This window comes from Anopheles marshallii, chromosome 3, assembly GCF_943734725.1.
Source record: "Anopheles marshallii chromosome 3, idAnoMarsDA_429_01, whole genome shotgun sequence".
NCBI lineage: Eukaryota > Metazoa > Arthropoda > Insecta > Diptera > Culicidae > Anopheles > Anopheles marshallii.
Genome location: NC_071327.1, coordinates 63,284,443 through 63,310,068, shown reverse-complemented (window position 1 = coordinate 63,310,068; position 25,626 = coordinate 63,284,443). Strand labels below are relative to the sequence as shown.

The 25,626-nt window shown below is 46.2% G+C and overlaps 1 protein-coding gene and 2 non-coding genes across 3 annotated transcripts; 1 reads left to right on the top strand and 2 right to left on the bottom strand.

Annotated features, from left to right (window-relative positions):
* Window positions 1-5,920: 5,920 nt before the first annotated feature.
* Window positions 5,921-5,992, bottom strand: Trnag-ucc (transfer RNA glycine (anticodon UCC)). Its single transcript has one exon. It is a non-coding gene; the product is annotated as a tRNA-Gly (tRNA).
* A 4,607-nt stretch (window positions 5,993-10,599) lies between these two features.
* Trnav-cac (transfer RNA valine (anticodon CAC)) lies at window positions 10,600-10,672 on the top strand. The gene has a single exon. It is a non-coding gene; the product is annotated as a tRNA-Val (tRNA).
* A 6,796-nt stretch (window positions 10,673-17,468) lies between these two features.
* LOC128712984 (uncharacterized) lies at window positions 17,469-19,071 on the bottom strand. Its single transcript, XM_053807849.1, has 3 exons — window positions 19,027-19,071; window positions 17,730-18,953; window positions 17,469-17,660 (listed from the first exon to the last, which is right to left on the bottom strand). Exons 1-3 carry the CDS (start codon window positions 19,069-19,071, stop codon window positions 17,469-17,471), a joined length of 1,461 nt encoding a protein of 486 aa, XP_053663824.1.
* Window positions 19,072-25,626: the final 6,555 nt, after the last annotated feature.

Sequence of the window (25,626 nt, the reverse complement as noted above, 5' to 3'; positions counted from 1 at the left end):
TGGGATTTTCCAGTTTGGTTTGTCGAGGAAAAATGATTAGAAGCGAATTGCTGAGCGAATGTTTTGATCCATCAAATTGCATGACGTGAGACGTTTTGTACTGCGGATTGCATATTTTCATAAATAAATACACAGCGAACAAATGACCCTAACTGCAGGCAATCATACCAATCATAAGCGCCTGAAGGCATGCAATCGGCTTCACAAATTGATCATGTTGGTGTATTTAACGAGAATGCTTGATGCGTTGATTGTTATTATGTTTTGTTAAATTTAATTCAATTGATTACTTTGTAATTCATACTGTTTCATTAAGAATGTTACAGTATATAAAATAAGAGCAATAAATACTCAAAGAGTGTGAGTGGATTAAAAGACGTACACATCGTTCCTTCGTTGCATCCATTGTGCATCGTACAGTTTGAGCGTTTGTGTGTGAGTGTTTATTTGATTAACTACTGCCACAGCTGGTCCATCTCGAAAGCTATAGGTGCTACCAGGGATGTTATCAAAGCTACTAAAGATAAAGCAATCAAAGACGGTACAAGACTAGGGTCAAAATGCATTGTAAACAAAGCACACACACCCGTACACATTGGTTAGGTGCAAAGTGTACTTCCAGTGGTATTGTAAAAGTGCAACACTGCTTCAAGACTTGGCTTGGTAAATGGTGCAAACGTCGTTCGGCTGTGTGCGGTACTGCTGCTGCTGCTGTCGCTTTACGATAGAATTTGTGCAGGATTTTATGCATAATATTAGCACAGCAGCAGCAGCAGCGGGGGTTTGTTTAAATTTATTGGAAAATTCTAACGATGTTTTGGGGGAAGGGTGGAAACCGTGGCAGCCGTAGTGGTTTGGCGAATCGTTACACATTTCGGGTCTTGCTGCAACAACGATGATGCCGGCCCGTAGTCGAACCGTACCGTGCGGGATGTCGACTCTGTTCATGATTTCGTTTTTACCCGGCCCGTGTTCGATCATCCATCGATGCCGTTAGCTATGGTGCCGTTGCCATGAGCATATCGGTGAGCATGCGAAGCCAATATGTGTTGATGTTAAAGTTATGCGAAATAACGCCATGAGGGAAGGGATGCGTGCGTACGGAAAGGAGAGAGAGGAGGAGGAGGGAGGGGGGGGGGGGGAGGAGAACGGAAGGCGGAATGTCCACTTGCCACGGTGCAACGTTTGGTAGGAAGTTATGATGTTTGTATCGATACTGTCAGTACTGCCGTTAGATGGGTGATGGCAAAAAAGGGGAAAGCGATAGTGGAAAATGCAACGGAACGGAGCGTGCGAGAGAGTGCCGGAATGGACGAGAGATTTAACTGCCTTTGTATGCTTCGGTACATGCCACAAGGATGCACCGGAAGGGGAACGCACGAGCAGCGAGTGGCGAGTGAAACGATCCTGGCATCGATGAACTGTTGTAGCATGTTCAGGACTTCCATATGTGCGAAACGATGCCATTCTGAAGCGGACCACCCTATCACTCCCCATTCACCTCCCCCCCCCCCAAACTGCAGTTGCAGTTGCACCTTGTGGCTACTGCAGGAGTGCGAATACCCGACTCCATCCCGTGTTTTCCCGCCTTCCTCTTTCCCCCGCTTCGCTCTAACATTTATAATAAATGGAGGAAATTTATGCATTTCGATCCCGAAACCGTAGTCGGAAACAATTGCCACACCGAACCGGGCAAGGGGGTTCGGCCGAGGGATGGGCCACCGAGTGGTGTGCCGGGCAGATGCGGCATGCGGAAAATTGTTTGGAACGGTTCGGTACAAAACAAAGGTGGTAACAGATGCTGCTACTGTTGTTGGTTCGCACTATTTACGAGCAAAGACCCTAATCCGTTATGCGTTCGTCTGTCCCGCTCGCCCGCGCTGTAAGAAATCCAAAGACCGTGCAACGTGGGCTCCTTGCCGTACAGTAGCCTTGATGGCCTTGCTGCCCTGTCCCGCGCCCTTGCCGGCCTATGCAAATCGCATCAAATCGAGGGCATTGAGTAGCAGGTCGGGCGTTAAATAACCGTTAAAGCCCACCGGTTCCGGGTGGAAAACAGGTGCCGAAGAGCTCCGTCACGATTTGGTCCGCACAAATGGGTAGCTGATTTATTGGCTGTTGATTTGAACGTTTGGATTAGGAGGGGCTGGGTAGTTGCTACGGGGGAGGCTAGATAGTATACTGCACGCTTATTAAAGTGATTTCACCGTATACATGTCAAACATGTCTAAATTGTTTGATCTCTACTGTCCGTGGCGATATGTTCATCTCCATGCGCCACAGACAAGCGCTTGGCAGTAAGTTGATTTTACTTTGCAGATTGCATAACTTTAGGCGTATTGTGTAGATGTCGTTCTGTAGAATCGCCTTAAAGTATGCAACTTAGTGGGCTGGAATCCTATTCCAAAATGTATCCTGATTATTTCCATCAAGTCAGTTACCAGATGTGCGTGACCGATTCTTAACGCCTGAAAGTATGCAATTGTTGTATATCGAATTTCCTAACTCTTAATTCTTAATACCTAAGTGCATTACTTCATTCGCAGCTTCCAGAAATTATTTTAAAGTTTATTGTTTATTCGACTTTTACCTCTTGTTGTCCTCTTTCCGATTTTCTCTTCTTTCGATCTTCCTTTCGATTCCTTCCCCGTTCCTGATCTATTAGTCTCTTGCAGTTTTAGTTCTTGGTCGTAAATTATCTATAAATTTGGTTTACACCTAGGTTTAAGTAAATATTTCAGGGAGCCCTGTGGCAGACATAATTATCTAGCTAAATAAGCGAAAAAATAAGTAAATATATAAAAATTGCATTCATTTGAGCGTGTAAGTACAAAACGAAGTTGAAAATAAAACTGCCCACATGCAGCTCAACATCGTCACCATCGTCTTGAAGCTATCTCGAGGTTTTATCCTAGAATATTCACGGTGTTAGGACGTCATTGCCCATTTTATTACATGAATGTCCCCCACAACAATAGACGAATTCGGTGTGCAATCAAAAGAGACAACCATCATTGTCCATGCTTTGGCGCTGTGGTTATAAAAATGCTTTCAAACATAGCACTTCATGCTCGCTTTAGTTTCCTGCCGCTAATCCAAAGACTTTGTGACAAAGCGGGGTACGGGTTGTGTTTCTTTCGATTGTCACTGGTTATGGGGCTTAACGTTCAACCGGCTTCCATTTCCCCCAAAAATGGGAGATGACCAATTTTTCATTATTAATCCACACGTCGTAAACTATAGCGACAGACGGTTCCATGTGTGCGCCAACGTTTCGTTAGCATGTGTGCTTTTTTTTCCCAGCAGCGGAGCGATTAGAAAAATAACGCATCCCAGCGTTGGGGGCATGATTTGTTTTCCTCCATGTTGATGTCCGATTGGGGTTAAAAGAAAGAAACACCCAACGCCCATCAGTGCACGCTGGCGAGCTGTGTATCGATACAGTGTGCTTCACGAATTTGTTTCGTGCCTAGATCAAGATCGGTAGTCTGGCCCAGTCGTTTGCCCAGCCTCTTCGGTCGTCGGTCGGCGGTACAAACAAAGGCTCACACCCATCGCAACCAATCAATGCGGAAGCGAATATGCATGTTTATGTTTATGTTTTTTTTTTTACTTCTCCATCCTTCTAGCACGGCCACTGAGCATCGGCTTTTCTTCGCCTGGTCGCCTGGTTGCTTCGTGGCCGGGCAAGAAATATTTTTCTTTCGCCTGCACCGTTCAGACACGAACCAGTCAAGAATGAGAATCTTTATTCAGCGGGATTGATTTACGATCCGGCGCGGGGTTCTGGTTTGGCGCTTCGTGACCCCCCCCCCCCCACCACCCACCCGGGGAGTGGAATAAATTGCGGTGCCGAATTCAGTGGCTTGTGGCCTCTCGCTGGGGGTGATTTATTGGAATAATATTCAATCATTAGCTTCTACCGCACAGTGCGTATCGGTTCCGTGTGCGATAGGCGGGTGTCGTTGGCCAAGATTAGTGCACGGACACTGGCCCCGGTGTCCGGGGTCAGCGTAACGGGGGCTGCCCAATGTGATTGGTTTTTGCTAAGGCGTGTTAATGCAGTGTTGGAAGCATCAGATAATAAAAATAAAGGGGTGAACGAAAGGGAGAGCGAACGGGTGGACATTTTTCCCGTCCAAATAAAATCAGTTTAAATTATGAAGAAAGAAAGAAACGTTCTGTTGCAATATTTGTTTACCGTCGCGAGAATTGATTAAGCAATAAAGGATCGTGATTTTATTCTTACTAAGGGTTGTTTTTTTTGTTTTCTTCTTTGTTCTTCAAGTCAACGAATATCTTGTTTCAGTTTGTGTTTGATTTGCGCTTTATTTTTGTTTTCTTCATTTATTATTGGTGTATGCTGATTATACTGTGAATTTATAATTGTTCAAACTGTTAAGTCATCAATATTTTAGTAATTCTGTTGTTTCCCCAAATTATTTTGTGTTGTTTTATAAAGAATTTCATGTTGTACTCTTATCTTCATCTAAATACTTAATATTCCCTTAGTTACTACATTCTATATTTGAATATGTTTTGTTACTTTATTAACTAATCTATTAACTCTATCTAATTTATTAACTAACTTAAAGACTCTCAAAAATCTCTCTTCAACACAAAAACTGCTTCGAATTCTAATCACGGATGACAATACTTGTCCCATACAAACCGTCACCCGGCCGTGATCCGCTTTGCTCGATCGGTGATCGACCACCACCGCGACCAAACTGGTTCCGTGTTTCGTTGTCTCTCCCCCTCAGAACCACCTTCCAGCGTTTCCCAAACCAACCGCCAGCCCCCCCCCAACACTAATAGCTCATAAATTTATCATCGCACATATCGCGCGAACTCGCGCACGTCTGCACGGGTTCCTGTTCGGGTCTGGCATGGGTTGAGCTGCCATTCGCTTCGGAATTGGCCCGCAACACCATGGCGGTGTAATGGAGCAGGGCATTGCAAACACACAAACCAGGAAAGCTTTCGCCCTGGAACGAAGGGAGGGGGGGGAATCGGCGAATGACCGTCGGTGTGATGTTAGCGACCGAGAATGTGTGCATAAATCTTAGGCTATTTAACTTCCAACCAACCAACAAACCGGCGATCGGTTCAATGCCGCAGTGCGCGCTTCTTCTGGAGCTGTGTAGTATTTTGTTCTGGAGGTTATTTTACATTCCATGCCCAAGGATACGACAGTATTCTTCTCCATTTTTTCCTTCCTTTCTCTCTCTCTCTCTCTCTCTCTTTCGCTCTCATCATTCTGGTTGAACTCGTGGACGCTGGTCATCTTCAACGGCGGTGCCTTGCCCAACAGCAAGTGCTCCGGGGGAAGGGCAGACTTGCTCCACCTTCACCGTGCGACGCTCATTATCGCCTGTTAATCATAATCCGTTTTGGACCATCCGGACAATCTTGCCAACATGGTCAACGTCGGTGTACCGGCGTACGGCCCCGGGGGAAGTTACGGTCGGCAGTAGTAAACCAGTTTCTCCAACTCGTAAACCAACGAGCAGGTTGTGTTTCGCGACGTCTTTACGTACGGGAACTATCGAGCCACAGCACACCCTCGCACCGAGGGTGTTGCGACGAACCTTGAGATCTTGTTCGGGAAAGTCCCAGGAGGCAGCTCGGAATACGTGTCAGCCTTGTTCCTTTTAATTCTGAAACACAAAATGCTGAGGCGTTTAGGTTTGCATGGTGAATGAATTCGGCAATTATAAAGCTCAATATGGTTATTGAAGAAAAACAAAAATTTGACAATGAAAGTCTTTAGATTTTTTTTTTGATAGTTTTCTCTGTATTGCTAAGGTCTTCGATGTTATTTTTAAAGGTTAATCGTCTTGACATTAAAGCTTCCACCTGATTATGCATCGTTTGTGCATTGTGAAAACAAGAGATACAACAAAAAAAAAACGCTCCGTGCGTCGGCCGGGAATCGAACCCGGATCAACTGCTTGGAAGGCAACTATGCTGACCATTACACCACCGACGCGCTCGATCACGCCCGGTGTCCACCGCACACAGACAGCACGCCCTCCAGCAGCATCCGAGAGATAATACGGCACGCGTTTACACCGACCGGTTGCAAAGATCGAGATCCGCGGCCGCGGTCAATTACGGGGCGATAAATCTGTCCGTATGGTGCGTTGCTGCGCGTAACACCCGTTCACGAAAGCAAACTATTTACAGCCATCAGCGCGATGCTCGCTCGAGAGAAGCAATAAAGAGCTCCATTTTACATGCGTTTGTGCGGGTAGTATTATATTTCACACTTTTTTGGACAGCGATCCGTACGCGTGGGTGTAGTTGTGGTAATCGGCCGCTGCGAGAAGGTGAGATGTACTAGCAATTGGCGCGGCTAGATGAGTGACGGTGGTGGTACAACTGTTTCATCGCTATTCAAGTGAAGCACTCAGTACGTACGCGGCCACACGCACACGCTTGATGCAACCGATGCTGTTTGTATTCGGGTTTTTATCGTTCAACACTCCATAAATCATCCGGTTCTAATACGCTTACGGGCGATGTGGCTGGTGTTGAACGCAACAAAGTGTAACCCCGAACGTGAGTGCCAAAGTAAATTGCGGAACTCGCCCGTCGAATAGATGTCGAACGAAAGTTTACCGGACCGGGACTATTTTTAGATCGGTTTGGAATGCAATTGAAAACTGCGGTGACAAACCGCACGAGGAACGGACGGAATGGGAGATAAATAAATTGATAATCGTATAAATAAAAGGAAGAACAAATATAAAGCAAATTTCTAATGGATCTTTCAAAAAAAAAAAAAAACAAAATGGACTCAACAAATAAAAAAAAAAAAACAAGTGGTCAGCAAGTTTGTATCTTGAAAATAATACCTTCTTCTTGCTTTTCTCACTATTCGTGCCGTTGCCGTTTTGTGGTTAGCAATTGGAATTTTATTTCTCGCATTGAAATGGTCCCTCCAAATCCTCCGTGTTGGAGTTCTCCCGCCGGTGTGTACCTACGGTTCGGTGTGGCTGTCATGTTTCAATTAGGTAAATTTATTTATCACCAAGTCCCCAGGAGTCAAACCGTGCGAATACCCGATGCTTGTTTTTCGGTATGAATCGATAGGGGCATAAATATGTCTGTTTGCGCTGCGCCCGCGGAACGTGTCTGCGTGAGATTTTTGTTTATGTTATAAAAATTGTGCCCGGTGCTCAACATGATGTGATACTCCGTTTTTATCCATAACGTTTGTTTTTTTTTGCTGCTTTTTTCTTCTGGGGATAGGATTCGTTTGGAAGATGGGATTTATTTTTTTTTTTTGGTTTTGGGAAGGGAGCAAGATGGGTTCCCGTTGGGCATTAGCATAACCGAGAACAAATCGATTCCAAATGTCTACCGTTCGAATAGTTGGCGGGAGGGGCGAGCCAAGGGAGGATGCAAAAAGGGGAGAAAATATAACAAAGCCAAAAACAAAGAACCCGTCACACAACGCGAAAGAATATCCGATGATAAACTGGTTTTATGAACCCCCCTCCCCTTTTTTTTTGGTTTTGGATTTTACTTTATTTGATAAACGCTGTCACACGCAAGCCCGTCCGACGACAAATCTGTAATCGGGTGTGTAATTGAGCCATACACCGTACCGTAACCGTCCTCAACTCCCGTTGGCACGCCGATAGGAGAGGCTGTCAAAATATGCCACCCGGGCAAGACGAGAAAGGCCCCCATGGCCGCCGTCCTTTCTGAGTGGTTCGAGCTGCACAAACATGTGTAACTTTTGGCAGTATCAATAACCGAAATGTCCCCACTTTTCTGCTGCTCTCCCTGCAACCCCGCCGTGTACTACACGCTCGAGGTCGATTAGATCAAGTCGATGGTGAGTGAGAGCGGTGACGTGAGCTCACGTTTCATCTCACTCGAAAGCGTATCGAACGAGTGACGTGCGAGTGGCATGAATCGGATGGTGGAAGGTGAAGAAGAACTCAACATGAAATATTTGAAAACACAGATTTATTTACTATACACCAAATAGTAGAAGAGAAGCGAACAAATTGCGTCCTATTCAAAACAATGATCGCAAATCCCATGACTTCAAACAATGGATTTACAATGCAAAATGGTTCCCCAAAATGAGAACTCACACGGTGAATCGGTTTTCTAAAATCAGGCACATTACAATGATTGCCACTGTTAAACAATCTCCGCATTGACATCGCTTCAATCGCGCGGCGTTTCATCCTGGGAATTGGGCCGCCAGAGGTGAGCTCCACCAAACCACCCCGGTCGGAAGTTCACCGGCTTCCATCACACCTCAGCAAGTGAGCAAAACGGCAGCTCACAACGTGTAACTACCACACGGGGGCACCCAATCGATTGCCAGGATTTGCTGCTTCCTGCCAACTGTGGCGGCCCCGCTTTGCATTGTGACCCTCCCCCCACCCCATCCGGTGAACCATTTAGCACTCCGCTGCAGTTGATTATGTTTGAAAACATTAATCAAATCGACTGCAGTTGGGCGATGAACCGTTCCGGGCAACAGACTGTCGGTACTGCTGGAGACGTTCTCGCCAGCACTCGGCATTTGTAACTGTTTACGCAAATCAACCCATGGTGGATGGGCAGGTGGGACCGGTTCCGGTTACCGATGGGGGGGGGGGGGGGGGGGGAGGGTTGTGTGAGTGATCAGAAATCATCCGCCTGGACACTGGACGCCGCTGGTCGCGGGTTGAAATAGTGATTTCCTGCAGCACATCTCCGGTGTACCTGCCCATCCTTCGTTAACCGGCCAGCGTTAATCCTTTGTCTATTGTTTAGGCGGACGGTCCCCGGGGGCTGGGACTGTTTGTCTTTTGCGCGTGCAACAGGAAGGTGGTAGCGAAGCGATGATTCGAAGCTAATTAATTTATTAAGTTATTGATTGGGTCGACGGGCGATAACTTCCCGTTTGTCGGGGGGTTTTCAGTGGGGATGGATGGATGCTGCGAGGGTGATTAAGGCTAGAAATCCAGAACAAGCGGGTACCGAGTGTAAACTGACTCGGCACGCATATTCTCCTGCCCACGGGCAATGGCAATATGTCCGGCATATGTCAATGCGAGTGACGGAAGGCCACTCCTCGTTCGTCTTTGTTTTCGGAGTGATGTGCGTTCAAGAGCATCGGAATTCGCGTCGATTGCTTGGACGGAAATCACAATCGAACAGACAGTTCCCGCCCCGATATGCGGAGAAAAAGGCAGTATTTATATCCTTAAATATCGCCGTTCACCGTTCTCGATCTGTAAATTTGGTAAAATACACCACTGGACAGGATGCGGACATCGTCTTTGCCACCTTCAAAGCGTTTCCTTCCGCACATTTCTGTGATATCGATACGTCTCAATCATCGTTGCACTGCGCCTCGGGGGTGAAGTGGTTCGTTGGGGGTTTTAGTGGCTCACTCTCTCTCCCTCTGTGCATCGGTGGGGATGCTCGGACGTGAATAGCAGATTGTTTGCATAATTGATAGGCCTAACTATTAAACAAACATCCCGATTTTGACCGTTATTTGAGTGCGGCCCGGACGCGCGGATGGGACGGAACACCGCAGGCTGACTGTGTTAATCTACCTGAGCGCCTTCTTCTTCTGCAGGTACGATGAGACACAACCCTGACGGTGTAGTTAGATGTGCTGCTCGGCTGGTGAATAGCTGATCCCATCACTCATCACGTCGTTTGATCGCGCTCTGTTGGATAAATAGCCGTCAAATGTAGGTGGCAGCCAGGCCTCAAAAGATGTCATTTGGCATGCACCGTTCTTCACAAACTCATCTTCAATATGTTTAAGTCTTATGCAGAACAAAGCTCTTACATAATGTGTTTAACAAGGTTTGAAGCAAATCATTCCTTCCAACAGTTATTTCCCTAAAACCGGGACAACTTTAAAGCGTCCTTCACTTAAAGCTTCGCAACGGAAACTATTAAAGCACTCATCCCCCATCCTCAACCTGGCAATGGGAGGTGTACATGAGGAGCAGGAGTGCTTGTGCAGCGTTAAATAGCGAAATCGATGGTAATTAGTACATTTCGCTAGAGTTTCTTATCGTTATCAATCAACGCACGCTGATTATGTCGTACACAATCCGTTTCGCTACGGGTGGACGGGCTTTGTTTGTCTTTCGGATGTGAATGTTTGCTGTGCTGGGAGTGGAGACTTGTTGGAATAGAGATGCAGGGCTTAGCACTCGGAAACGTACGTAAGAGGAGTGTGTCATGATACATGAGAACAATGTGGTAACAGGTTGAAAAATTGTTTCTTTACATATTAACTCTTCAGACCACTCTTTCCAGGAACATTCGAGAAAGAACTCTTGATTAGCTATGCAGGTTTAAAGTGGTGAAAATGACAATATACCGTGCATTAGTTTCCGCCACATGTTTGTCTGGCAACAACAACAAAATACAAACAGTTTCGGACCGCAAAATTATGCATGCTGCGAGCCAGTAATCTTAAACCATTATTCGTTTCAGTCAAGCATTAATTTGTCAAGCGCTACTGATAACCCGAAACAAGATAACGAATGTGTGGAAAAGAGAGCAGTAAACATAATCTTGTAACCGTTGCTTAACCAACCACCTCACCGTCAATTCGTTTCCGTAGTGTAGCGGTTATCACGTCTGCTTCACACGCAGAAGGTCCTAGGTTCGAACCCGGGCGGAAACAAGCGCCAAAATATCTTTTTTATTTAAGGCAAAGCAGGTGTTAATGTGTTTTAAGGGAGGAAAACATCTCAAAGTTTAAGGATTTTTCTTAATAATGGTAGAAGGACTTGCGCAAAGAGACTTATATAACTTTTGTCTTCAAATTGTCCTGTGTGTTAAGAGGCACCGACTTACCCGCCTTCACTCTACGTTCGAGGATAAAGTTTTGACTTAAACTCCCCACTGAAAACCTCCACCGTTAGGGCGGGGATTTATTTAATTACAGCCGTAATAATAAACTTGCCCGCTTGCCAGTGCCGTTGGTAAAGTTCCAGCACCGGATACGGAAGTAATTGTTCGGCCCTGCTTTCCTGCGGTGCGGAAAGGAGTTCCGTGCACTTTCTCCCTTGATGAAGACGTCCGGATATTAGTGTTGTTCGTTCAGGGTGGAGGGCGAGACATTGCTGGGGTGTCTATTTCAAGTCCTTTTGCCAAGATGCATACATTTGCAGCTAGCCTTTCGGTCATCTTAGAATGCACGCTGGGGTTGGGCCCGGGTGGGGCTTTTGGCAGGCAGGCCGGTCGGTGCTGGAAGGCGAGTAGGAAAAACGGGTAAAACGGGTTTTCATTCGAGCCCTCGGCTGCATCCAGGACGGTACGGTGGTTCGGTTGCGGATTGGTTGAAATTCTTGAATTCTTCGAACTTGTCCATGGGAAGTTTATGAGTCGGCTAGGTTCTGGTTCATCGTTTGAGACTTTCGTATGCGGATCCGTAACCGAATCCCCGGATGAGAAAAGTGGGAACGGACGGAGGGGGGACGGGTGCAAAACTATGCACAACATCGAACGTCTCGAATCCAGTGTACGGTGCAGCAGGAAACTGCCGCTCCAGGATGCGGTTCCCCTTGGCACGGAGGGAAGGCAAATGGTTTCTTGAGCTTGCAAGATAACTTCTTCTAGCTGTGAGCGGTATCTGCATCTGTTTGCTAGCGGGGCGATTTTGCAGGGCTAGATATTGTCGAACTAAGGCGAACGCTACTGCCAACCCCGTGTGCCATCGTTCCGGACTGAATACTTGATAACTTCTGATTTGCTTCACGGGTCGTATTGCTCCCGGTCCCCCCGAACCGCATCGTAGGACAGAGCCCCGGGAATGTGTATCGTGCCCGTGGTGCCCGCCCAGCGTTTGACCAGCGTTGTACGTGGATGCAAGCTGGAATTCAGGATACATGCGCTCCCACACGCCAGGACGTGCGACAGCGACGTATTAATGGCTGCAGTACACACGCTGACAGGTCAGCCGGATGATAAGATTCCTGTGTGTTGCCCAACAGCGGTTCGAGATGCTGGATGCGCTGGCGTTTGTTTGGTGAACTTTGGAAGGAAATCGCGTCAAGAATGAAAGCTCCGAGCAACTATTTCCCTATCCCGGAGCTATTCCCACACGGGCAGTGCATGAGCGAGTAGAAAATCAAAGCGTTCGATCCGGGGCGGTTGGTAATTAATTTCCTGCATCGGGTTAGTACGGCAAAGACCGTGGGAATGGCACTACAGCTCAAGAGCCTCCACGTCGATGAGGGGATGATATGTGTTTACAATTTATGTGTTTATGTAGCACGGATGGATAGCATGGACAATGAAGTAGAACATTGTTTCATATGAAAAAACTAATTAGCAAAATTATCGCGTTCAATAAATCTGAAAAACAACGTAAACATTATATTATTGCCCAAAATCGTGAATTGCGCCTAAAGGTATGCAATTCTCACAACAAAACTGTCCAATACAGCTACATTAACTGTCAAATACTTTAAATTTCAATTGTTTTACAGTACTATTGTCAACAAAATCTGAAAAAGTTTTTTTTCAGTTATTTATAAAGTTTGAAAGGAGAATTCATAAGACAGGTAGTGCTCCTGCCCCTTACCGAATATCACTCCTTAGGCCTGTGGATGAGATTCATTTTCCCCAATTTAGCAAACCACTTGCACTGCTCGTGTGCCATACATTTGCCATTTCTCCGTCAACCGAGCAACTCAGCAGTCGGTGCTCGGGACAGGACAAGCAAGAGGAGAAAACAACCCCAGCGTGGGCTCCAGCTCGAAAGATGGGAGAGAACTTTCCCTCAATCGTTTCGAACACCGTACCAGGGTAGCAGGGAAAATGAATGTTCAAGCTTCGGTGTGTCCTGCCCGTCACCGAGCAAACGTTGGCATCTTCACCCTGTTCTTTACGTGCGCCGTTCGCCGAGCGTTCGAGCACGAGGTACGGAAAGGATTTGTGTTGAGAAAAATCAATATGGCACCACGGCAAAATGGCCATGATCCGGTTGGGAGATGGTACCGTTTAATGGTGTTTTTGTTTCGTGCTTGTTGCGGGAGTTGATTCCCGTTCCCGGTACACTTCAAAAACTCATTTACCCGGTGAAATATTCCTGTACCACTTTGGATGATCTCCCCAAACAGACAAACGCCTAACGACACGGGAGAAGAACGTTTCATTTTCCAAGGGTGGGAAGGAGGCTTCTCTTTCCAGGCAGTGTGGAACGTACCCCAGCGGTACAATAAATCATTAGCATCTTCCGCCCGCTGGAGGCCACCACCGAATGAGGTAAAATTATTGGCGAAACGTTACAGGTTGATCGTAAGATTACAGTTCACCACCCTGGCGTTACATAATAGCAACGTACCAATCGAGGAGCGAGCGTTCCGGATGTGCGTGCAACAAGGAAAACATAAGTGGGTTTGTTGGTTTATTCCGCTGTGGGTTTTATGCTTACGGCCGTTGCAATGTGCGCGGGGCGTGTATGGTGAGGTTCCGAAACGGAACCAACTGGTTAAATATTAATTTTTTCACGTTGGTTGCATACGTGACGCTATCATCCCTACAGCTGATATTGGTGTGTTGTGAAAAAAACATTGGCAACATGAGCGGAAAGCAATACTCAATTGAGCGTAATTGTTGAAGAATTGCTTTTAGCGTTTAATTAACCTTCTTCTATTTTTTTCCCTACAATTTTTCACTACCGTTACCACCTACAGTACCGGTTAGTCTATTTGTGAGGAAAGCGCAGCAGCAAAATACAAAAAATACCCGAGTCCTTGGCGGTGTTGCCCCATCGCCACCATCTTCAACTGTAGCGATGTAAACAAATCGGATTTATTTTTAAACCATCACAACTCATTACCAGCGTGGTCTTCCGAATCGGCGATGAAGCGGTCCGCGGTACTACAACTACCTTCCCGTTTGTTGCATGATTCCACATGTCTGACCACACACACAGACACATACACTTAGTCGTTCGATGCCGCAATTTTCACAACCGAAACGCAATTAAAGTGTCCCGAAAACCGCCGCTGGAAGCATGTTGTTGTTAGCCTCCGCCCCCGGCTCCGATCATCCAAGGGCGCACCAGGGAAGCTGTATCGCTTCTACCGACCAGACTAAACACCATCCTATTTATGATGGCACTGTAATTCATGTGCAAAACCTATTGTGGGTGTTACGGCGAAATGGGCTGAATCGCAAAGGGTGTGCCGAGTGCCGGTGCAGTTACGGTGCGGTAGGTAAACTGCAACAAAGATGCCGCATCGGCGGCATCATACTTTATTGCTTGCAAAACAATTAAAAGGGGGTTTCATCTCAGTAAGCGTTGGTTAATGTGGTGCCGTTGGTGGTGAATGTTTAGCGGAAAATAATCAAACGTTTTTGTTTATCCTTTTTTTCGGGTAAAAAGACGCCACAGTTGGCAAATCGGTCGTATATAATTTATGCTTCAAGACTTTAAACGATAAAGTCTTTAGCATATTAATCGATGTTTTGAGAAAAAATAAATCTATGCTCTTATATTGTGCTAATGTACGATATTTGAAGAAAAAAAAAACAGACCTCGATGAGGTAATTGCCCCAACGAATGTGATTGTTTGCCCTATTTTGAGTTTAGCTAATATTTGTATTTAGGGTCCCAACGGGAGGCGGCAGTTGGGCAAATGGAACTTGCCTAATCATGTTCGTACACACGGTTACATTGACGGGAAGCTCAGCAGACGTCTTTAACAAAAAGAGAAAAGCAATGTTCCTGCAGCCTACTGCAGTTAGTTGATCGTACACGATCGAGGCGAGCTGATGATCATGGTGCAAGTACGGGTACTGCTAGTGTTTGCTGCATGCGTGCTGCAGGTTGGTGCCACAATGAGCAATTTGTCAACCTATCTCCTGTGCTGAGATGCATCTCTTTCTTCACCAGAATGCGCACATTACAGCCGTACCGGACTTTGGAGTTGCTGTGTCGATCGACGGGAGTGTGGCCGTGCAGGATGCAGCCGTTCGTATCGGGCGGCGGTTTCAGGAGCTATCCGCGAATCTGGACTTTGCGCTCGGTTCGCCCTACGAGAAGTTGGGACTGTTGAAGGATCAGTTCACCTACCTCGCCCATAACTTGACGTCTATTGGAACGGCCTTTGCGACGGCATTAAACGCCGCCACCACAAGCAGCAGCAACGTGGCTGGTACCTTTGAACCTGCAATTGTGGCACTGTCCCACCTGCAAGCATTTGAAACGAACGCAATAGAGGGAATTATTGCAGAAATTGATAGCATTGTGGGGCAACCTGTCAGAGCACAGCTAGAAGATTCTTTCGGCACCATTGATTCGGCGGTGGGTAATCTGTTTGGGGCTTTGCTGCAGCTAGTTGCCACCATTCAAACAACCACCGATCCGGCAAACATAGATGTTGCGGTCGTGAGCCACCTGAACCGTACCGTAAACGTATTACGTGCGAACTTGCTCCCATTAAACTACACGATCGGCACGACCGGTGAGAATATTCGAGTGGCGGATGCGTTTCTTAGTCGGCTAACGGCCGGTTCGCAGCTCGGTGCGACTACAGTAGTGAACGAGGTGCGGCTCTTCCAAACACAGGTTGGTCTGTTAGCGAACGCAACCTTGCAGGTGGCCAGCTGTGTGCAGGTCCAAGTGGGCGGGTTCGAGACGATGGCGGAACCCTTTCTGCAAACCCTGTGTGATTGCAGAACAGCGTGTCCACTGCAGTTGGCCGTACAATCGGTGGCGGAGTTGACGACAACCGAATTCGATCGGGTAGTGCGCCTGGTCAGACAACGGTTTAACGACCTAGCGGCTTACAGCAGTTTTCTGGAGGAGTTAGCAGAAAGCTTCAGCGTTATCTACGCGCTTGGTTTGCAGCTTGCCGATGTGACCATCATAATGCGGCCTTACTCGATGTACTGCTACCATATGTTCGCCCAGCTGGTGGAGCAGCTTATACCACGCCTATCGGACGGGATCGTCGACTGCTTCCATGAAGAACTGACACGTCTGCGGTCGCTGCAGACCAGCCTGGACAGCATGTTCCAGACGTTCGTGTTCGATGTGGAGGATCTCGTAGCTCAACTGGAACTCTGCACGTTCGTGCTAGACCAAAGTGATTGTGCTGCCGAGGTAGTGCTGCTGTACAGGCGCCTAGCGAAACAGATGGAAGAAAAGCTGGAAGTGATCGAGGAGTACTCGCTGGCCGAAACAAGTGCCAGCTACGATCGTCTTCAGGTGTGTGCATTTCAAACGAGCGTCACGGTGGTTTATGCGAACACTGACCAGCTAACATACGATATTGAAATTTGCGCTGAGTATGGACCATACGATGGCCTTGTAACCAAGAAGATCTAAATGGGGCAATGCGCATTATTTTGTATTTAAGACAAATAAATTGTTGTAAATAAAGATTTTTGGCTAAAAAACAACGTGATGAAGTTGACTAGAACTTTTATCCCTTGGTGTTTGGAAGTGTGACAATTACAAGAGTGACATTACGATGACGAGCTCTTTGAAGTGTACGGGGAACTTCCTGTCGTACAGCGGATTAAACTCGCCAGGCTCCGGTAGGCTGGTCACGTCATGAGAATGACACCGAACAACCCATCACGTAAAGTCTTTTTAGGTCGTCCACATGGAGAGAGCAGGCGTGGAAAGGCCCAAATTGAGACAGAATGATGCATCCGCCAGAAATCCCGGAATAATGGATTGGCAGACGAAGGCGCTCGACCGTAAGCGGTTTAGAAGACTCCTGCAGCAGGCCAAGACCCCGAAGCGATTGTAGCGTCGCATAAGTAAGTAAGTAAGTGTGCAAGAATTCGAAGAATTTAAAGTTAAACAGTTGCTCAAGGGTGAACATTACAGTGGTTCTTTCTGATTGCTGAAACATCGCTATAAGGATGTCCTCAGAAAACTGACCACGACATCTTAATGTCCCGAAAGGTTCTCGTGCACTATGACAGATTATTCCAGCAATGCTAAGAGTATAAGAACCTCCCATCTATTCGTGGTAAACCTAGTAAGGTTAAATTAATGGCTAAGTGGAAGGCAACAGGAGGTTGAAATCGTTAAATTATCCCAAGAAATCGAGTGTCCAACAGGATATTCAATGCGCGAAAATTGTATACAGGAATCAAGGCACAATTTCTCACTTATTGTCTTCAATTCTTATTCTTCTTCTTCTATTCTTCTGATCTAAAGTGGTTTTATAATATTTTAATGATTATAACTTCAAATAACAACCTGAGAATCGTTCAGAAAGTCATCGACTCGTGCACCTCGTGATCAACGGGATAGTCTGGCAATACTACACTGACAACGAATTAGGCAACTAATAATAGAAAGGATTTAAATTCTTTAGACATTCTAACTAAGAGAATATTTCAAACACACCTAAAGCCACGTATATAACATCATAATAAAAAAGGAGACATTTTATTAATCATTTTGGGTATTGCATTCGATTCGGTAACGTCATTCAGTAACGGCATCAGAGACCACAGCTTTGCATACCCCGCATAAGATTAGGCACCACGTTTTGGAATGTCAGCACATTGACCCTGGTGAAACAAAGATTGATTCTGTTCATGCTGGCAGTTACAGCAGATGTGAAGAAGTTGCCTGCTCTGGTCGCAGCGTTGCCGTCACGCGCTGCCAGGAGTCGTGCGTAGTGTGCGGCGATCTGTGAAAGTATGCGAAAGAATTACTCATACTCGATGGAATGTCTCGGAATGTTAAGAAGTGAGCTTACCTCCACCAGACAACCGCTCGCGGCCAACTCATTCCGGCAGGGTTTCAAATTGGGCAGCAGATCCTCAACATCGTACGATACCAAAGCGCCATACGCTACGATCAGTTCCTGTAGTCTCTGTAACCTGGGCAGCTCGGTATTGAGGCATTCGTTCAGCTGAATACGCCCGAGGGTGGGCAGATCCGTCACAAGGGAAACATGTCGGTTGTAACACGATTTGTCGAAGACTTTGGAGGCGATCAATTGCATCGCCAGTTCCAGAGCCGGAGCCTCGAGCGGGTAAACTTCGCTGACGTAGTACATGGTGCTCACTTTCTCCAGCACCGATTGCCGATTTCCCATGCTGGCAAGCATTACAGCGTCCTTCAGGTTCTTCACAAACAGTGACCGGCCGCTCGCGAAGGCTTTTAGGTCGGTTTTTAGTTGCATAAAGTTCGTCTGGCTTTCGACCGTACCGGTGAGGTCGGTGTCCAGCTGGGTGCCCGTATTGTTGAACGTTTGCTCGACGGAGGAAAACATCGTGTCTACTGCAGCTTCGAACCGGGACAGTTCCAGGTTGAAGGTAACCGCTTCCTGCATGAAGTCACCCGAGAGGGCCTGCAGGTCCTGGTTGTAGGGCACCATAAACGCGTCGGCAGTGAGAAGGTTTACACGGATCCGCTGGAACGAGTAAACCAGCAGCGGTAGATCTGCCTTCAACAGCTTCAGCGCTTCAACCAATGATCGCAACACGTCGCCCGGGACATCCGCCGCGGTGGAGGCATTTTGGAGACTATTCTGCAGCGCTTCCACCGTTATTCGTATACGCGGCAGGCTCGTCACTAGGCGTACCAAACCGCTAAAAAATTCTCTTGCTACGAACGATCCCAGTTGTCGCACAGAATTGCTAAGGAAAACATTTGCGTTGGCGTTGAAATAGACGACTAAATTAGAATACGCCGACAAGACCATGCTCAACGTAGTGCCCATGCTGGAGGTACTGGCAGCCGACGCTTGCAACTGATCCGTCACGGCTCTTGCGTTTACTCCAAAGTCCTCGGCGAACACTGCCAACAGTTGGCGCTGTGACTCGCTGTTGGGTATTGCGCCGGACATCGTGAAGTGTAAGCCGTCGTCCATTGAGGCGAAAAGGCTGGAAATGTCACTGGAAAACCGGCTGACGCTGGGCGTCGCAGAGAACTGGTAGCTAGTGGCAAAGTCCGGTCGGCCATAGACGGTGGCGATCTGTTGGGAGACGTAAAGTTTGCAGGGTAGGAATAACAGCAAACAGCAACCACCCTCAATGGCACCCGCCTACCTGTGCGAGACAGACCACCCAGCAAATGTAACTCAGCGATCCCATTTCGTTTGACACCAGTACCAAACTATGTCTGCGGACTAGTGCACCGCACTGCAGGTAGTTTTAAAGCTTCTCGGCGGTAGCAAACGCTTGTGAGGGCGTCTTGCAGTTGAATAAATATTGCGCCAAAAATGAATTTTTTGGAGATTTATTGATACAATCCATTGCTCAACTGAGTGAGAGCCAGCGTTGGCCGTCATTAAAGACGATACTGATTTGACAATTGGTAACTTGTTTGTACAATTGTTGCAGTCTAGCATGAAGCATCTCGAGGAGCTTGATGCTATGTAGAGTGTCTGCTGTTTGCTACATGTAACTAAATCAAATAAGAAATTCGAAATGCTTTGTCGAAATTGTGAACCTCAGCGTAGACATCTCGCAGAGCGAAATTGCTAATGTACATGTTGGGAAAGCTCCAAACAGGATGCTCTTATATGTTGCGCCTGATAAAACCATTCCGTAGGAAAAAGGTGCTCCCGGTCGATGTCTATTTTCCGGGCACATCGCAAACACCCTGGGTGGCCTGCTGGCCTATTAGATGTCTATCTCCTGTATCTATTTCCTGCCCCATCCATCCCTGTCGGTCCCTTGTCGGGTGATCCTTCTCTTCGTTTCCCCACCATCCCCCCTTCCCCCCGTCTACTTCGTTCCATTTCCCCTCTAATCGTCACTTACTATTTACCTAATCAATTTGAAAGTGGATACCGTTGATGCCGTCAGATATCACCCATTCCGTCACCCGAGCCAGTGTCGTGTTTGTGTGTGTGGGTGTGTGTTTCCGTCCTTTGCCGAGTTGGTCACGATTCGCTACCATTTTATGAGCACATAAATCGTCCGTTGAAAACAGGGCTCCATCGTTTCCTGCTGTAGGTGTTGGGAGCCCCCGGACTGGGGGGCGGAACAGCACAGAAGGCAACTACGTGAGAGTGAAAGTATCTCTCGGCGGTGAAATGCGTAAAGCGGATCATCATCCTGGGCAGCAACAATGGGCAGCAAACGTGAAAGGAAACAATAAAAGGGACCCTGCTTCTTGGACGAAAACTCATCACCGTGTGCGTTTGGGGAGGGGGAATTTGTGGCACTGTTGCGTGTGTGTGTGTGTGTGTGTGTGTTTGTATGTGTGGCAATTTCTCCATTTATTCGGTGGATCTCATTTCTGCTGAGGTTGCAAATTTCTCTACCAGCGCGTTGATTCGCGTAGAGAATATAGGCAGCGGTGTGTTTGTACAGGCATCGGGAAACATCTTCGTGCCGTGGAGGGTTCATTTGTATGCACGAGTGTTTGTGTGTCGAAAGGATATGAATTGATAAATTTAGCTTCAAGCATGTTCAACGAAGAATAATAATTAAATAATAAAATAAATACTTCATAGTCGAGCATTATTGTATAATCCAAGAATGTTTAAATCATTTCTTAATAATATTCCTGACAAATAGCGAAATAATTGTACGAAGCTCTGCAAGTACTTGTTACCAAACGGATTTGGCTGAAATAGCTTACAGCACTTACAGCTGCACGATCTTTGTATGTTATCTTTAAAATTAAACTTATTATTCCAAACACTTTTCAGCACACCCGATTTGCCCCATTTGGTAGGAAAAGCAACAGTCAGTTTACCGATCGGTGAGCACCAGGAAGATAAGTGAGACAGGGAGGCTGCCATCGGATCCCTTTCCATTCCATTCGTCCGTCCCCACCGGGCCAGGAAGACGGCTATGCGTGGAGTGTTAGTAGGGAAAGGAGGTCCTTGGGTCGCTGCTTGAGCAGCTCGGAGCGGTGTTGGTGATACTGATTATGTTGGCCATGTAACATTACGGCTAGTTCGGGTGCCCGGGATGGGGTGCGCGAGCATCCACCGGAGCACTACCCGCCTGTTTTCCCGGAATGAAACTCGTTTGCAAGGGATTGCTCGTTGCTCGTTTTGGAATTTATTCTCCGTACGACGCTCCGAGCAAGCCGAAAGCGCCAGCGCTAGAGCATATTTATCTACGCGCGTTTTTTTACCATGCTCACCGTTTCTTCGCCCTGTCGCCACACGGTTTTCATCATCGCCCGCAGGCCACTTTTCGGCTGTAGCTTGTTCCTTTTCCTTGGGAAACTCCTTTCCCATCTCGCCAAACCAGGGCGCTCGTAACACCATCATCGTTCGGGGTTGACATTGGTCGGTGTTTCCGTGTTTCCGGCGCTGCCTGACTTTTCCTGATGTTTCGGTTGCTCTGTGGACCGCACATTCCACCGCAACAATCACACCCCGCCTCCGACTGCCGTTCGCCAAATCGGGTTTTATTTATTATATCTTCTAATAATCGAATGGCATGTGAACGAGAGCGGATGCGGAAGCGGCGAGGCCACGCATTTCCCATCGACCGAGGGTTTTCAACAGCGAACGGAAAGCTTATGCGTCGATTTTACGCCGCTTTTATAGCGAAACTTACTGACTTGGAGCCCGCGGGCGACCGAGCGCACTCGCTGAAATTGATGAGATTGAGTGAAGAGTGAGAAGATTAAATTTGACTCCCTGGGCACCGTTTGCCGGCATACCGGTGTGCGACGCGGTGTGGTGATGGAAAACGGCAAAGATGGAAGGTCGTGTTGTGAAGCCGCCCGATGGGAAGGGTTTTGATAAACTGTTAGTGATTAGTAGGGAGCAAAATGTATTCAATCTGCCGTAGATTGCGTGAAGCGTTTGACGGCTGGCGCAGGTTCGGTGCGCTGACAGGAGGGATAAGAACGGGATTTTTTGTTTTGTTTCTGTTAAAGTAAAGAAGGACCGACAAATGGTAACTAATTTGCTTCGGATTGTGCCAACACGGCCAGATCCATGGTTTGCTATCTTTACGATCTGGTTTTGGCTAGTTTGGCATTGTTGGAATTGAAAATACGATGGAAAGTATGCCAAATGGCATTAATTTGTTTAGATGGCGTAGAAAAACACAGCAATTTTTTATATTTTTTTCGCTCCACTCTGACAAAACGAAACATATTTCCAGGAAAGCACTGTCCAACGACGACAAAATATTCTTAAAAAATATAAGTTAGTCTTTCGAATAGGAAATCTATTTCGGAGAATCCATCTCGCTGTTGACGGGAACATGTACACTAAAACACAGTGTACTCGTCCTTACACCTTGTTTCACTCGTGCTAAGTAGAATTGTTTACAGCCCTTCATCCCAGCCTACTTCGTACGCATGGTGTTTGACATAATGATTTTAGGTTGGGAAATAAGGCACATTTGCTAATGGTAGCACAGTGCTGCTTATCTTTGCGAATGCGCGACGCAAAAGGACATAATCGTAAACGTGTTCCTCTTCGAGCGGATCCTTTTGAGGCAGGACAAAGTGAAGGCAGGATGGGAGTCAAGGGTAGTTGGATCTGAAATATTTTTTCACATCTTTTCCGTTTTTTTTTTACACAAAACAGGAAGAATAAGTGAAAACAAAATCATAAGCCCTTTGGTGCCGTGACCAGGATCACGTGTCAACCAAGACAGCAGACAGAAACTATAAAGGATAAAAGGCAGAGTTAACAGCACAAACTAGAAATTGGTTTACGTTCTGTTAATTTTTAAACAATGGTTTACATAACTATCACATAGAATAAGTTTTCGGTATGAAGAAAACAGATAGACACTAACCACTACCACAAACCAATGCTACAGTGAGTAACCCACCATCCCGTTGTTATTTACCAGATTAGTTTCCCTGTATCTCGTTGTGTTTGTTTTTGTTGTTGTTGTTGTTGCTGCTGTTGCTAGCCTTTTTCCAGAAGTTCTTCATTGCGACTTACGGGGTGGTGAACACATTTGCCGTGATACCCGCTTTTTCTACCTTGTAGCACCTTCACACATGACACATATGAATGCTGCTAACGCGTTTGTGGTTGAAACGGCGAGTGTGTCTGTGTGCGAAAGCGAACGGGGAAGGTGCACGTGGGATTTCAGGTCCTGGTTTGAAGGATTAAACAGACGGGTGAGGTCTCGGGATGCGGGGAAGGAGTGAGAGAAAGAGACGGTTTTCCGTTCATCGTACCACTCGTACGATCGCTACCACGTTGCTCCATCTGGAAAAAAAAGCTTTTGCAGTACAGACGGAGCAACGTTCCAAGCAGGGTTATGAGTGTGTGTGTTGTTTTGTTTGCTGTAGTTATTTTGTTTGAAGCCGTAGCAAGTAAAGGACACATGGTTTATTATTGAGGGGGCGTTGAGCACACTGGATCAGTTTCTATTTTGCAGGAAATGATAAGTCGCTGATGATAAGTCGCTTACTTTTAAGTTAAATGTAAGTTAAATTTTACTAAAGTGTCAAAATGCCACTAATTATTTTTTTCCGAGTACATCGACTAATGAATTTTTTGAAAAGAGTCATTCGAATTATGTGACGATGTCTAAAAAGATCGTCTAAATAATCTTAATAGACTCATCGTTAGGACTTTTTAAACGGATGCTTCTAGCTTGTTTTATTAACACCGGTATTGAAAAACTCCTATTTCAGAAGCTTAAAACATAAAACAAATGCATAAAATCATTTAGAAAAATTATGATGAGATTCAGGTATCTTTATCATTAATATGAGAATAGAAAATATCATCAATATTTGAGTCAATATAAAATCTTTTATATCCTTTGAAGATTTATCAGTGTTTAAGGATTCTTGCATCGTCTGATTAGAGATTCAATTCAAAGGTTCATCAAGATTCTCGCATTATACTTTGAAGATTCATAAATCTCTCAGGATTCATGAACCGTCAGAGTAGGGATTCAGGGTTTTTAAATCAGTTCAAAGCTTCATTCAGATTAATGAATCTGATTCAGATTTATCCAACACTATTTGAAAAATAAATAAATAAATAAATAAAACCGTGTGTATCTTGCTCGTGTCTATATCTAGTTAGTTGCAATGCTCGTATACTTAGTTAATTTTAAAATAATTTATTTTACTTAAATTTAATTCTCGTTGCATAAATTTTGGCCTAAAACCCTGTGTTGTGTTTGCACCGTGTGTCTCCAGATACAACTTTCATCGAAATGTACCATCCGTCCTGTGCCATTCGTATCAGCGCCGTTCCCTTCCACCCTATCCTACCACAGGCTTTAGGACAGTTTTCCCATGTCACGTGTACGGCCGTATCGTTGGTATCAGGATCTTCGTCCGCACCCGTCATTCCTCCTTCTGGAGCGAAATCTCTCCGAGGGCTCTGCCGAACGTACGAACGAGACCACAGCGCACATTGTTCCGGTGGCGATACGGGTGTGGGATGTGGAAAATCATTCGGAAAACGAACTACTCAAACGGTGAACCTTTTTTCGGTGCATTTGTTTTCTTTTTCTTGCTTTGCTTCCTTCCCGTTACGATAGCAGACACACACACACACACAGCAAGAAAGGAAGTTAGGGGTGAGGATGGTGAAGGGGTAGGAGTTTAAAATTTATTCAAACAAAAATTGTTCGCCTTTCCCGTGAGCATTGCCTTACGGATTGGGCCAATGCTGAAAGTGAATTGGAGGACAGGGGGAAGATAGGACCAGCCCCGGTGGTGTTTTTTTTTAAATCTGTCACTACTTTACTTATCTATGTATGAGTGTGTATGTGTTTTTTTCGCTTGTGCAAAAAATGGTTGAAGCTTTCACAGTGCTCTTTGCTGTTTCCTTGCCCGCTGATGTGGGGCTTTATATTGTTGTCCCATTTTGGCAACTTTTGCTGTGGAGATTGCAGCATGGTTTCTCAACACTGGTAGGAGTTTGTTGTGCGAGAACGAGAAGGATACCGATTGCTTTCCTTCCTGAGATCTCACCCTCGGCTGGCAGGGATCGTGGAGACGTGGTGGTGGAGGTTGCAAATGTAGCAGTAGCAGTCAGTTGCCGTAGGTGGTTAGTCTAGTCATAGCCATGGTCGCAGTTTTTTTCTATACTCTTTTCCAGTCTCTCTTTCTCTTTCTCTATCTCTCTCTATCTCTTTTGCACAGCTATTTTCTCTGTCACACGCCAAAGTATCCTCGCTTGGCGTGTAATCGGGTTCGTTTCTTGCTGCGGAAGCACCACGGTTACGGCAACAGCTGAGCGGAGCGGAGAGGGTATGAACACAACGCAGCATAAATGAAAAGTTTTGGATGATATGATAATGTGTGGTGCTTTTACGGAGCTCACAACAGAGCTTTAGAGTGAGCCGATTTTTGTTGTTGTTTACTTTTACGAACGAATGAAGTAAGACAGAGCAAGAGCGATGATAAAATAGAGTGTGGGAGAGTGGGAGGCAATGATTGAAAGAGTGACAAAGACATGGAATGATTTGGGAACGAAGGAGAGTACTGCTTTTGAAAGGGAAACTGTGAGCAGTGCTGTTGAGCAAAAAGCTTCCACAGTTTGCGATGGAGGTGCCTGGTACTTGACCGATGGATGGTGCCTGATACGGGGATTGGAGTATTGTTTCCCTTTACTGCACAGGTAAAGTTGAAACCACCAACCACCGGAACATTTTCCTTGCGTTTGTACCACCGTTTCATCTACGTTACTGTACGGTCTGCTGCCAAAAATAAAAAAAAAACGTCATCACCAAACCCAA